Source organism: Notechis scutatus, chromosome 3 (genome assembly GCF_049901735.1).
Source record: "Notechis scutatus isolate UNSWTSFEM ecotype Mainland chromosome 3, rNotScu1.2, whole genome shotgun sequence".
NCBI lineage: Eukaryota > Metazoa > Chordata > Lepidosauria > Squamata > Elapidae > Notechis > Notechis scutatus.
In genome coordinates, this window is record NC_142011.1 from 146,952,290 (window position 1) to 146,966,512 (window position 14,223).

Consider the following 14,223-nt stretch of genomic DNA (forward strand, 5'->3'; position numbering starts at 1 on the left):
TCGTCGAAGAGGGGGGGAGCGGCTTCGAACGAAGAGCCGTCCCGATGGCGGTGGAGTCTCGCGTTACTCAGGAGGAGATTAAGAAAGAGCCCGAAAAGCCCATCGACCGCGAGAAGGTACAAAGGAGGAGTTGAAGGTGGCGGGGAGAAGCGGGGGATGGCTGGCTGGCCGGTTGCTCGGCTTGCCTTGCCTTGGTCGTGTGTGCTGATGCCGGTACTGGCCCGTGGATCATTTTGTGATGCCAGTACCGGCCCGTGGTACAAAAAAGGTTGGGGGCCACTGAGCTAGTGTATACCTGGACCATTGGTTCTAAATCTGTGGTCTGTCGACCCAGGGGGGCACAATGTCATCACAGGATTCACAAAGGTTTGAATAAATGTTCTGGTTTAAATCTTGAGACAAAGGTATTTAAAGGGAGTCCATGGTGAAGAAAAAGTTAAGAACCACTGACCTACAGGATTGGTGGAAGAGGAAATTGGGATCTCCAATTTCTCACCCTATGGAGTCAGAACAGTGACATAAATGGATCAGCACAAAGAAGAAGATTGGAAAATACCCACAAAAGGACTGGTCTGCTTGGAAAATCTAACAATGATTGAGGATGGTCGTTGTTCAGTGAGCTTCTACTTAGAAAAAAGGTGGTGTTTTTTTTTGAGCGCATGCTTTTAAACATACGCCCGTTTGTAAGTTAGCACAGCAAAGAAATGGATATAAATATGAAAGCATTATTGATTTTATTCTGTATGGTGGAAGATTGAGAGAATTAGTGAGGAATGAAACAGTGATGAAAAAAGTCCTGACTCTGAGAAAGACTATCTGGTTTTGTCCAGAGTGGATATTGGGGGGGAAAAAAAATAGGTAATGGAAGAAAAAAGAGCTAAAGGAAACAAGATTGAAATTAGAACAATTGTAGAATGAGAAAGTAAAATCTGTATATAAATATTAGTCTCTCAGTTGAATAAATGGAAGTATTGTAGATATAAAGAATGTTCTTACATTAAAATAAAATTCTAGATAGGGGCAATCCCCCCTTTTTAATATAAGCTTTTATTATAATTGAAAGACTTTTTGTCCCATGCTTTTTTAGTTCTTTATATTAATTAATTAAACCCTTGCCCCTTGGCCCCTTTTGACCTTTAAAATAATATATGTCAGCTAATAGTAGACAACAATTGGGGCACAATGCAGACAGAAATGAAGGCATATCAGTTTAATGCAGGCTGTTCTGTGGCCACTGCAGAAAACTGTAATTCTTGTCCGGAAGATGATCAATCTGATTTAGTGACAGCCTTTGTAGCTGTTTACTTCTATTCTTACACATCTACATAGGGGGAATCTGCCTATTAATATAACCAGAAAGGTACTAGGTCAGATGTGATGTGCTTTCGTGAACATGCATTTCCAAAACAGTAGGATAGTACCACAGAAAGGAATAGTAATTCTGTGAACCCTAACCCCAACACGTATACTATACACCCACTCCTCACTTAGTGATTGGGCCATTCCCAAATATGGCAATACAACAGTAAAAAAATTCATTTACCCACCAATGAACTCACTCAGACCAAATTTCATGTATGTGGCAACAGTGTACAATGGAGTGACAGTAATACTGGCATAGCTGCACAAGAGAAATTTATCTTAATGAGACGCAGGAGCTGGTGATTTTTGCAGTCTCTCTCTCTCTCTCTCCCCTCCCCTCCCTCCAGTGATGGCATTCAGAAGGTTCTGACCAGTTCTGGAGAACCGGGAGTGAAAATTTTGAGTAGTTTGGAGAATTGGCAAATACCACCTCTGACTGGAGATTTTACAGTCTCCTTCCCCTGCCACGCCCACCAAGCCACGCCCACAGAACCGGTAGTAAAAAAAATTTGAATCCCACCACTGCCTCCCTCCCTTCCTTCCCTTGCTTAGTGACCATTTAACAATTGGCCAATGGAGCAAATCTCGGTCTCTACAAGAGGAATGGATTTATAGCAAATCGTATAGAAAGCGTGGTGGAGGGAAAGGCTGTGGTAGATGCACTATAAAATCCTGGCCCAGTGCTTGTTTTTTAACCAAGTTATGTTTGCTGTAAAAATTAAAAGATCAGAAGCATATCAATTAACAATTTGATTCTCAGTGTTAAATAATTCCGGGCATATATATAGAAGGTGGGAAGTTTCAGATATAAGACAACACTTTGATAATTTTGTTCTGTTACTTTTTTTTTTAAAGTTCTTTGCCACATGTCCTACAAGTGTACTGGAGCCCTAACAACTTATTATCATAGTCGGCTAGTTCTGGAGTGTGTGTTGAAGCTTACATAATTCCTTATGAAGGCGTTCCCTAATGGCTTGAACTATGGAGACCTACTTAATTGTTTAAAGAAACCATTCTTTAAAAACATTCTGATTCAAAGGAACAGCGTCTTTCTTTGCCCTGAATTGCTAGGGGGCTTATGAGTAACTTCTGGGTCTGAAGTTGGGCTCCTATTTTAATGAGTTGTTTGGCTGCGTATCAACTTGGTAAGAATAACATTTGTTATTAGCTGAAGTAAAAGGAGTCTCTCTGTCGGTAAAATTTAATGCAACCAGTTCTTAGAATACACACACACACACACACACTTAATGCTAATATCTTTTAATAGCTGTTATACATTTAGGGAAGATAACCGTATGTCGTTGTGACTCTTAAGATGTAGCCTGGAAAGTGAATTCATGGTGTTTTCATCACTATAATATACAAGACCAGTTTTCCTTATATATGTTAGTGGAAATAATTTCCAAAACAATAATGCTTTTCTCTCTCCCCCCCTCCCCCCCAAAATAAATAAATAAAGAAATGCTGTTTTTGAGTTGTCAGAGAATTTGGCTAATTATATTTTGTTCCATTTCCAGTCTGTGTGTAGTGTGCTTCCTACTGACGTTGTCATAAAATGCTATTCAATTTAGCTTGAATCCTTTAAAGAAGCTATATTGCTTTTAGAGGTTGATTCAAAACTCTACAGGGGAGGTAGAAGGAAAGTGACTTTTGAAATTTGACTTTTGTGGTTTTTTTTTCCCAAACATTAGCGTTTCAGTGCTTAGTTGTTTCCTAAGAACCTGAATTTGGATTTGCAGTAAAGCAGATTGATAATACTTTATTACTAGAAAGAGAATGTGGCTACAGAAATCTTGGATTTAAAAGCAGATTTTCAAAAAGTTTGATTGTCACTGTCTTCTCTATTCAGATTTTCCCATAGATGCATTTCAGCTTTCCATTTTCTGCTTGCTTTAGTTTTTTTCCTTGGCAAAGATTTTCAAGGGAAGGACTCCTTGGAGTGTACTAGGCCAGTTCTGTGTGAATTGTTCTCCCAAATTAGGAGACTAAATGGGGGAGGAAATAAACTGGCTGTGTTCCCAGTTATAATCTGACTGTGTGATTCATTTGGTCTGTTAAATCCATTATATTTTCTTGCAGTTTGGATTAAAATAAAAAGGAGATTGCTGAACTCTGGCCTTCATCCTAAATTCAGATTTGGAACTCTGAATTTCAAGAATTTGACTGTGGCTATATTTTTAATACAAGGCCTCCTTTGCAGCTTTTTAATTGAGCTTTAGTGCATAAAGCATTTGCATGATTAAAGCTCTGTTGCAAAATAATTCAGCTTCCACTGAATAAGGCTATTGAGTCATTTCACTTTTTATTGTCCATTCTACACACAATTGTCAATGGTCACACAGCTTTTTCTCCCCTTATTTGAAGATGAAAGGGATCGAGGCAGGGGTTTTCCACATGTGATTTACAGCCTATGATTCACAGTTCAATCTGAATTCAGTGGGATTTGCTTCTAGGTAAATTTAAAATCAAGTCCTTAAAAAAAAACCCACCCCATTTCTCTATTAAAAACCTGATTCTCCAGGTTTCAGACAGAAATGCAGCAAAGTTGGATTCAGCATAATATTGAAGGGATGGGAAAGGGGGCAGGGAAACAATGCAAGAACTCCATAAGGATAAACTGCCAAACCCTTCCTCCTTTTGAAATATTTCCAGAGAGAGCCCAGAGCTGTAACTTGCAATATGAAACCTTTTAAATGAAAGCTTTGATTTCCCTAGCTAGATGCTAAACTCTCTTGCACAAGCAAATCCGTGAGATGCACAGAACCCCAAATATTTTTACAGCCCTTATTTTACTCAACGGATACTTCTGGATTCCTCATGAACCTTATTAAATTGAAATGTAACCCACTGTTTAGTTTGGGCCAAAGTTGCTTCCTCAGCAAAGCATTACCTAATGATCACATATGAATCTTATCCATCCGCTCTGTTGAAAACATTTGCATGTGGGGGGTGGGAGCGTGCATTTAAAATGAAAGATTCATGCTCTTTTCTCTGTGGGTGGTCGGAAAACAACTTCAAACTGTAGCTAAGATGCAAGTTTGCTTCAGCACCGTCTTCAAAGGCTTCCAAGCTTCCCTACATTACGATGCAGTCCGGAAGTGGTGTGGGAGGCATTTCTGAAGCCATTTTTTTTTTAAAAAAAAGTAGGAAACATACACAGCTCTCATTCTTATTTCCTTCAACTGCAAGTTAATACATTCATAGCTTTTCCCCTCTTTCTTTGCCCAGGGATTTCTCAGTGTTTCCATTAGTTGCCCTGTTTAGAAATATCTGCTGCATGAATTGAATTGGCAATTTGAAAGGATAAATGCTGTATTTCATGATTTAAGTGGTTACTAATATTCTAAGGTTGAGTAAGAATAAGAAGATGGACCTTGAGTTGCACCAGTCTGGGATTGTTCCAGGCCTTAATGTTGAGTGGATGTCTGCATCTTGCCCTTTGATACCGGAAAGAAAGATTTCTAATTACCGGTATATGATTTAGGAAGACTCACTCTCTCAGTCTTTGTCTCTGTCTCCTTCCCTCCCTCCCTCCCTCCCCCTCTCCTCCTCTCCCTCTCCATGTTTTTCTCTCTCTCTCTCTTTTAGAAAAAGAGATGGGTTTTGTCCGTCATGTATTATAACTTTAGTGCTGCTGCCTGTGATATGAGCAGTACTGGTGGTAGAATTTTTGGATCTATTTATTACTTTTTGTCATCCAACCATTTCTCCTATAATGCTTGTCATGCGTGATGCCTCTTCTACATTTGAAACAACCACCTTATGAAGTAAGTCAAGGTGATAGTGTTGTCTATGTTAGATGCTCTTTCTCTCTTTCTCTTTGTCTATAGTGTAGTATAGTGTAGTGGTGAGGGCAGCACCTTTGATGTGGGATGCTGGGCTTCAAATCCTGGCTGGCACCTACCTTACCAGCGGAGGTCCATGGGCAATGACTCCCTAACACTTCACCTATCTACCTCAAAATATAAGAGTGAGCTAGGCTAGGAGAGTCATGCCGGTTTGGACAGCTGGGTTAACAATGTTCTGTCAAATTAAAGGATAGTTAGTGTTCCTTTGAATCTCTCCTGCTCATTTTAATGTAACTTGTGCAGAAAAAACTTCCCAACAGTTCCATCCTTTTACTTTCTGTATTTTAACCCAGGGGTAGGCAATTTGATGACACCAGGATGAATGGAGGCACATTGTTAGGCACTGTTTTGGCTCCATTCTCTTTACATTTAGGGTTGGATATCTGCCAGTTATATTAGATTTTGCAGTCTCCTGTTTGCTGTTCTGCTATTTCCCTTTCTAACAGAAGGTCTGTTAAGACACATTCGTTTTACTCCATCCTACATGAAAACATACAGCGTTGGCTAATTGGGATGCTATTCAGTTAAGCACATGAGAAAAATGAATGGAATTTTGTAAAATGAATGGAATTTTCTTGGCAATACCTTATCCATCTTATGAACAATTTGGACTGCTCTAATCTAAGTAGAGATGGTGTTGTGTATTCTGTGAGCTTCCCATGACCTCTTTCTCAGTCGCTCTCAGCAGCAGTGTATCTTCAACCATTTCGGATACTTTTTTTTGAATGTATAGTTGTTAATTTGTTGTACAGGATCTAAACATTATCCTTCAAGTAATATTTCTGTATTGAGGGAATTATATATTTTATGCCATGGAAGATGTCATTATAACACAGCTATTGTTGGTAGAGCTGTGTAGTTGCTTTTTTTTACAGTATTGCAGAAGGGCAATATTAGCATTTAATGAAATATGGATTATTCTGCTGACCTCTCTCACACTACTTTGCCTCCTACAGAATACAAGCTTGGCTGATTTTGTGTGTGTTTGCTGAACCAGCTTGAGAATATATAGTCAGTCCACTATGCTAAAAAAAGGGGGAGAAATATATAGAAATATTAATTTTAAAACAATGAAATATCCAGGTATTTTTATTTAAAAACCAGGACAAAAAAATCATGATGCATCATTAAATAGAACATTGCCTGTGCATTGTTATTATCAGAACTGGGATTTCTCATGAAACTGGAAGTATTCCTCTTTTTTCTGGTTCTGAATAAAAGAATGATAGTAAGTGTCCTTTTGGACATGGTCTGTGATCTATTTTTGTCTTGGCAAAGGTACATAGATTAGGTACATTGGCTTAGAGCAGAAACAAAAGAACATTAACAGAAAATAAATAATAATAATTTGGGATATTTGACTACTTATAAAGACAAATAAGTCAAGTTGTTTATGGGAAGTAGTTTGAACAGTACCTCATCAGATAATAGAAAAACATGTTCATTTGCAGCACACGGTACCCTTGGTGGTTAAGTGTGTTGTTTTCCAAATTGTACATGCAATACCTTTGTCATTTCAAACTAGGATAAGAAGAACAATCATCTCCCTTGAACATGAATACAAAGTGTATAAAGAATACCCCCATTCAATCTACAAATTTTGAACTATTTAGCCACACAATGAAAGATTTGATCTAATTTTTTATATTTCCTCCTACTTTCCAATGTTTTTTTTGTAACTTCGTGTCTTCATAAATCTAATACTTTTGTTGTCCTATGCCTAGGGACAACAAAGGTTAGGGTGCTGGTAAAGTTATTTGTTTAAGATAGTGATAATTCTCCTATGGATGGCAGTGTTATGTCAGCTGCACAGGAATATCATCTCATCCTATGGATGGATAGATGGATGGATACATACATACATATATACATACATTCTCTCTCTCTCTCTCTCTCTCTCTCTCTCTCTCTCTCTCTCTCTCTCTCTCTCTCTCTCTCTCTCTCTTTGTCTGTGTGTGTGTGTGTGTGTGTGTGTGTGTGTGTGTGTAAGAATAAATATTTGTGGTCAGATCTTTGAAATCAGGTTTTCTTCTGAATGATTTTGTTGATAATTAAAAATGGTCTGAGTTTTTGAAATACACACATTTAAGCCAGAAATGAAAATCAAATGCATAGTATCTGGATTTCAGAGCCTTGATAGTACAGTGGTTAGAATACAATACTGCAGGCTAACTCTGCCCACCGTCTGGAGTTTGATCTCACGGTTGACTCAGCCTTCCATTCTTCCAAGGTCAGTAACATGAGAATCCACATTGTTGGGGGCAATATGCTGACAAAGAGAGTGCTGTAAAGCTTTGTGGAGTGGTATATAAGTCTATTGCTATTATTATAGTAGAGAAACAGTTCAGTAACACTTTTCCATTTGCCACATGTTTGCTGCAGTGATTTAGAATAAGAAATGTTAATTTTTTAGTAATACAATTTACCTCTTCTCTCTCCCTCTCTCTTTAAACAGGCTTGGTCCTCTAGCTGATGGAATAAACTTAAGGAAAGATGAATATCTTGCAGGTAATAAATACATACATGCTTGGATAGTATGTGTACTTTTATTTATCAGAATCATGCCAGTAGTTTGAGGACTCATTCCCAATTTCAAGGATAGAACAAAGACAATTATTACACAAAAATCAGTTCCATGTAGAAATTTTCTATTCTGTAAATTGCCTTGCTTATTTTTTCATAGAAATACAAGAAATCACCTGAGACCTATTAATAGAAATTGAACATTATGTATTTCACATCGGTAGCAATTTTGTATGTACTCGGTGATATCTAATGCACTCAAACAAGGGAACTCTACCCTTTCCAAGGTATTTGGCTGTAGGACCTGTGGTGTCAGTTGGGCACTAGGGAGGCCCACGTTATAGCGTAAACTTAGCCATTGGGTGATGTTGGGACAGTTTTCCTCTTTTATCCAGTCCACATAACAAGGTTATTATTGTGAGTAGAATTGGCAAAAGGGAGAATTATATTTCCTATTCTGAGCTTCTGAAGAAAAACAGAGATATAAATTTTATAAATAAACTTGTCAAATAAATTGAGGGCACATTTTTAATCAGTAGAATTTGTCATTCATTAGCTATCCTATTCCTCAACAGTTGAAGGTTCCTAAATAAAAAATGAGGATTCATTCAACTTTCAAACATGTATTACATTTCTAAAAATGTATGCTTGGCAGTATATAAGGGAATGCCACATGTAATATAAATAATATATGACAAAACATTTATTTTAAAAAAATATTTTAGTCTATATAGAGTCTATACATATATATTTAGTGTGTTCATTAGGGGCTGGATTCTTAGAACAATACATTTATATTCAATTTAATTTACTTGACGGAGATTGTATATCTCTCTTTTGGTACACATAGTTATCATCCCAGGCACCACTGATCTAATAACGAGATTTTTTTTTCTGTATGGGATTTTTAAATTAATATAAAGGAGGCATTCACACTTGAAAATAGCAAGACAATCTTTTTTGGGGAGTATCTGGGCAGAATGTGAATTTTACCTTAGTTCAATAATATGATCAGATAGTTAATTTTTGTTCTGTTTTGTTTGAACAAAGCACAACAAAACACAGCACAGCAGTGATATATTCTTGATGACTGGATATGGGCTCTTAGTGCTTCAGAATCTATTCTAGCACAATCCTTTTAGGAAATATTTAATGTTATTTATAAATAATAATTCTGTAGTGGCCTTTAAGAAATGGTTTTCGAAAATACTTTAGATCAGTGATCCCCAACCTTTTTTATGCCGCGGCCCGGTACCGGCATCAGCTGGGTGCCACGGCCCGGTACCGGCATCAGCTGGGCGCCGCCATCTTTTTTTGATGAAAAAGTGCTTCTGGTGACCTCACTGGAAGCACTTTTTCATCAAAAAAAGATGGCGGCGCCCAGCAAACCAGCGGCCCGGTAGGACTTGTTCCACGGACCGGTACCGGTCCGTGGACCGGTGGTTGGGGACCCCTGCTTTAGATCTTCTAAATTTTTAGATATACAAAAGTACAGAGAAGCATATGGTATGGAGACAAAGTATTTCAGGTATTAATTTTGTTCTGGAATTTGCATTGCATAGATGCTTGCGTTTTTTTAACAAACTAATAAGACACTGCATTGCTATTGCCTGCTTAATGTTCCACAATCCACATTTTATTATTGCCAAGGAAACTTGTATGTATGTAAGTATGTATGTATGTAAGTATGTATGTATGTACGTACGTACAGTATGTATGTATATATGCATGTATAAGATCGTTTTGGTCGCTTTCTAATTGAGGAATATTTGAGAGACGTTATGTGGTCAATTTTTCACTTCTCATGCACATACATATATACACCATTTGATGCAATCTGCACTATATTATTTGACAGTGCCTGCTTTTAAAGTATTAATAAAGTTGTTAATTCCATTCCATTTTAACCTATATTTTCTTATTTTAAATATGATAGCAAAAAAAAAAAAAAAAGACCAAGCTCTGTAGTTTAGCTTGCTCTGAGATTAGATTGCAGTTTTAGCTAAGGAAAGCATTAGCGCATTCACACTTTGCAAACAACTAATGGTTATAGCAGGAATACTTGTTGAAGATGGTTATCATCAATCTTGCTCGAACCTCTTTCATATTGCAAGATCTTATCAGGTGGTGAAAGAGATGGTCTATGTTACAAAGGCCTTAAACTTGATTTGCCAAAAGCTGATTCAGCTGATGGCAGAAGACAGTGATTCAATGTTATGTTGATCCCGCTTTGTTGGCAGAGAACATCTGGTTGCAAAGTTCATACAGCTGGATAAATGTTGCACCCTGTAGGTTTTTTTCCACTTGGATTGAAGTGGAAGCATTGGGCATATAATCGAACTGAACATAAGGCCAAGATGGTGTTCTGCCATAGTATTTCCATTGTCTCTGCATCTGTCTCCATTTTCTCTTCTACTTTGCATTCATCCTGAAGTGGAGAATACTGACAAATTAGGTGCATTCAGCAAATTAAAACAAAAAAGGCAAATTGTGACCCATAATAAGTAAATGGAATATATATGTGCTGGAAAGCATTTAATTGGAAGAAAACTATATAGGAAGAGCAAATAATATTGGAACTCTTATGAATTCATTATATATTTATATTTATAAATGTTGTTTTAGTTAATATTTTGTGAATTGTTTTTTAAGATTGCAGGTATCCAATATATGAGCTCTTTATGTTGTTGGCCTGTGTTGTATTTTATTCCCATACTTTTCTAACCTTTCCATGCCCGTCTTTATAAAACTTTTGTTGCTGTTGTTTCTACTGCTTCCTGTATGGGTAAAGATTTGTATAAAGAGACTTGATGTGTGCTCCACATCTTTAATGGTTATTATGAATATAGTCAGCAATAATTGGAGGAATAGGTCCAGATGTGCTGGTTTTGATTGTGTGATTACAATTGTCACCTTGACTTTTTTTTTTACATCCTCTGCCACTATGGGTGCCCTTGAACAGGGGGTCTGTTGATGGAAATGCATGTTCTGCATTCCTCCTACATTATAAGCTGCTGAATTGATCTGGATTGAAGATTACAGATAATCAGAGTTGGAAGGGACCTTGTAGGTCATCTAATCCAACCCTCTGCCCAAGCTGGAGACCCTACATCATTTCTGACAAATGGCAGTCCAATCTCTTCTTGAAAGTCTCGTGTGATGGCGCTCCCACAACTTCCGAGGACAAGCTGTTCCATTGGTTGATTGTTCTCACTGTCAGAAAGTTTCTCCTTATTTCCAGGTTAAATCTCTCCTTGTTCAGATTCCATCCATTATTCCTTGTCTGGCCTACAGGCACTTTAGAAAATAGCTTGACCCCTTCCTCTCTGTGGCAGCCCCTGAAACATTGGAAGACTGCTATCATGTCTCCCCTGGTCCTTCTCTTCACTAAACTAGCCAAGCCCAGTTCCTGTAACCGTTCTTCATATGTTTTAGTCTCCAATCCCCTAATCATCCTGGTTGCTCTTTTCTGCACAAGAAACATACTGAGAGAAAGGAAAGATTCCAAAATTAATCAGGTATCTTAGTATTCTTTGGAAATGAAAACATACAGGAATTTCTGTTCTGGATTATCATTATTATAATATTTTACTACCATAACTGTTTTCGTCCTTCCACTATCAATTAACAACATAGTTTAATTCTGCAGAAAATCAACATCAAATGGAACAACTAAAATTTCACACTTGACATGGGTGGCGATTCACACCTAACTTATAAGGAACAAAAAAAGCTAGAAGTGGTAAACCAAAATTATGTTATAATTGAACATACTGGATATGCAAATCATTTAAAATGAGAAAACATTAATCTAGCATTGAGCTCAGATAGTGAATACTTTGAAGGGAATACTTTGATTGTAACATACACATTTATTATCTTTATAAACCTATTTTTCTTCTACCATTGAACCCAGGATATATAAACATGGTTCTCAGATAGTTTTATATCCAAGCAATTAATCCAATTATAGATAAAAACTGGGACATGGGAAGAAGAGATCATTTGTTATATTTTAAGAGGCTATAAGTTACTGAAATTGTTTATACTTGTGATGAAAGGCAACATCATTTCTTTATATATTTCTTTTTTCTTTACTATATTTTTTTCTTCTGTTTTTTCTTCTGTACATTTTCTATTGTTTTTAAATTTATATTAGTTTTCATCTTTATAATTGTAATGTTTAATAAAATTATTATTTAAATGCATATATCACCACAGTTATATGTATGTATTGGTTTGTGCTGTATGGAGATACTTATGTGAATTTAATAACATGACACATAACTTTAAAAAGGAGGATGGAATGAAGTCCTGTTCTTCCACATTTGCTTAATAAAGTTGTGCTTCTTGTTTTTTTATATTGTGTTAAAAGAGTTCATTAATAAATATAGGAAAATTGTATGTAGGAAGGGACATAAAAAATTGGCATATATTACTTTTAGGTTTTGTCAGCTGTCAGACATTACTGTTTCGTATGAATGTTTTTTTCTTGGTACTGCTTGATTCTTTGGTAGAGCACAGAGTCAGCCAACAGATTCATGGAGGTCTCAGAGTGAAGACAGCTGGGGCAAATCAAGCCAGTTGGGATTTAGGTTCTTAGAGCAGGCCTCCTTGTTGCTTCCCTTTCCAAAAACATTAAAATAGTTTGTTAATCCATAATAATAATAATAACAACAACAACAACAGCAGCAGCAGCAGCAGCAACAACAAAGCAACAGCAACAACAACCCTATATGGTGGTTTTTCAACTAAACAAAGAGTTGCCAAGAGCATGGCAACATGGACAAATATTTCAGAAGGGGAAGTAGTATCAATGTCTATAATTATTTCATCTGGTTTTCAATAACCTCATCAGATTTATACTGTATATCTATATATTTATTCTGGACTCAGCTCAGGAAAATATACAGGAAAAGAATGATATTGAACTTTTCTTAGCGAGCGATTGGTTAGATGCCCAGTGTGCTGTTTTCCCTTTTAAAAATAATAACTGTTTGGCAGAAGGCACTTCAGCCTCAAAGAAAGGCATAAAGCAGATTAAAACAAACAAACAGAAACTTCTTTCTGTCATGATCCTGCTGAAAATTCACTCTTAACTTCTAATCACCTGAAAAGTCCTATAAGAGTTGTAAATTAATTCAATACATATTTGTAAATATATATTTCCTTTGGCTCATTGCTTAGTTTCCATGTTATAAACAACTATCTTCCTTTCCATTTTTTTTTTTTTTACTGTTTCATCTACTCTTCCCACTTAGGTGTTTTTCTGGTGAATATTATGTCCTAAAAACCTTGTGTTTTCTGCGGGGGAAAGGATGAACTAAAAAAGAAATCTGTATGTTGACACATCCAGGACCTCTTAGTTCAACCTTAGTTGCATTTGTGACCTCGCTGTTAATAGCAGGAATAATTAATATACTCTTACAACTCATTTGCAAATGTTGACAGGAGTATGTGTGTGTTTGGGGTCGCTTTCCTCTAACTATTCAAAATAAAAGGAAATTAGAACCTTAAATTTGATCTCTCCACCATCAGTACGGATTTTTATACAAATTAAATATTTACATGCTGGGAGGAAGATAATTTAACTTAGAAAAGATTTGAATAGTATTATGGCAAGATCAGGAAAAAATGGAAATTTGCTATTATGTGTTACTCTCTTGAAAACACTGACATGAACAGTTGTGATCACATGGCATGCACTACTAGTGCAGTTAAGTAGTTAGTGTGTCTGATACTTGGAGGAATGAGTTGTTCTGAAAAACAGTTTTCCATATTGAGAGCCTGGCTAACATTTTGTTTTTCAAACAGTGTAAACTGTATACATGCCTCTATATTTATACTGTGGTAGCATGCTTAGGGAATTCCCCCCCCCTCCAAATTGACTACTAGTGTTGCACCTTGAAAAGGACTGAACCAGTGGTGGGATTCAGAAACTTTTACCACTGGTTCGGTGGGTGTCGCTTGGTGGGTGCACTTTGCACGCGTGCACACACTTTGTGTGCACACGCGCCAAATGCACACTTTGCGCAGGCGCAGAGGCGTTCCAACTCACCTCCTGCAAGCCTGCACTCTCCCGGTCGCTTCAGCAGCGGCCGTGCAACACTCTTCTGTGCCGTGCAAAGCAGCTGCGCTTCAAAAGCAGAAGATAAAGGTGAGTATGGAAGCGTGGGCAAGCGGGTGGGCCGAACAACAGAGCATTGGAAAGAATTGGTTCGGTGTCCACTGCTCATCGCCGTTACCGGCTCAGCAAAACCGGGCCAAAGTGGTAGTATACCACCACTGGACTGAACACAGTGTTTGTTGTCTCCATCAGCAACTGATCCTGTATCCGTTGTAAAGAGTGTAAAATAAGTGGATGTAATATCAACGACTGAGAAATTTTATCCAATTAAAGGATATGAATTCTATCCCGGGAACAAGACCACCCCATGGATAATCAAAATTTTATTAGTCAAAGCAGTATTGGTGGCATTGCTGGATCTCT

At 37.2% G+C, this 14,223-nt stretch overlaps 1 protein-coding gene across 15 annotated transcripts in view; it reads left to right on the plus strand.

Annotated features, from left to right (window-relative positions):
* The window catches only part of LOC148131431 (uncharacterized), a 266,370-nt gene that overhangs the window by 43,781 nt on the left and 208,366 nt on the right, over positions 1-14,223 (plus strand). For 11 of the 15 annotated variants that reach the window (XR_015748834.1, XR_015748835.1, XR_015748836.1 and 8 more), the window contains exon 3: positions 7,666-7,718. The exons of the other annotated variants lie outside the window; for them this stretch is intronic. Coding sequence is in view for 1 of the 11 variants with exons in the window: in XM_087961391.1 (XP_087817517.1) it covers positions 7,704-7,718 (15 nt within the window). In the remaining 10 variants the exon portion in view is untranslated. The remainder of the gene's footprint in view (positions 1-7,665; positions 7,719-14,223) is intronic. 15 annotated transcript variants of the gene reach the window in all.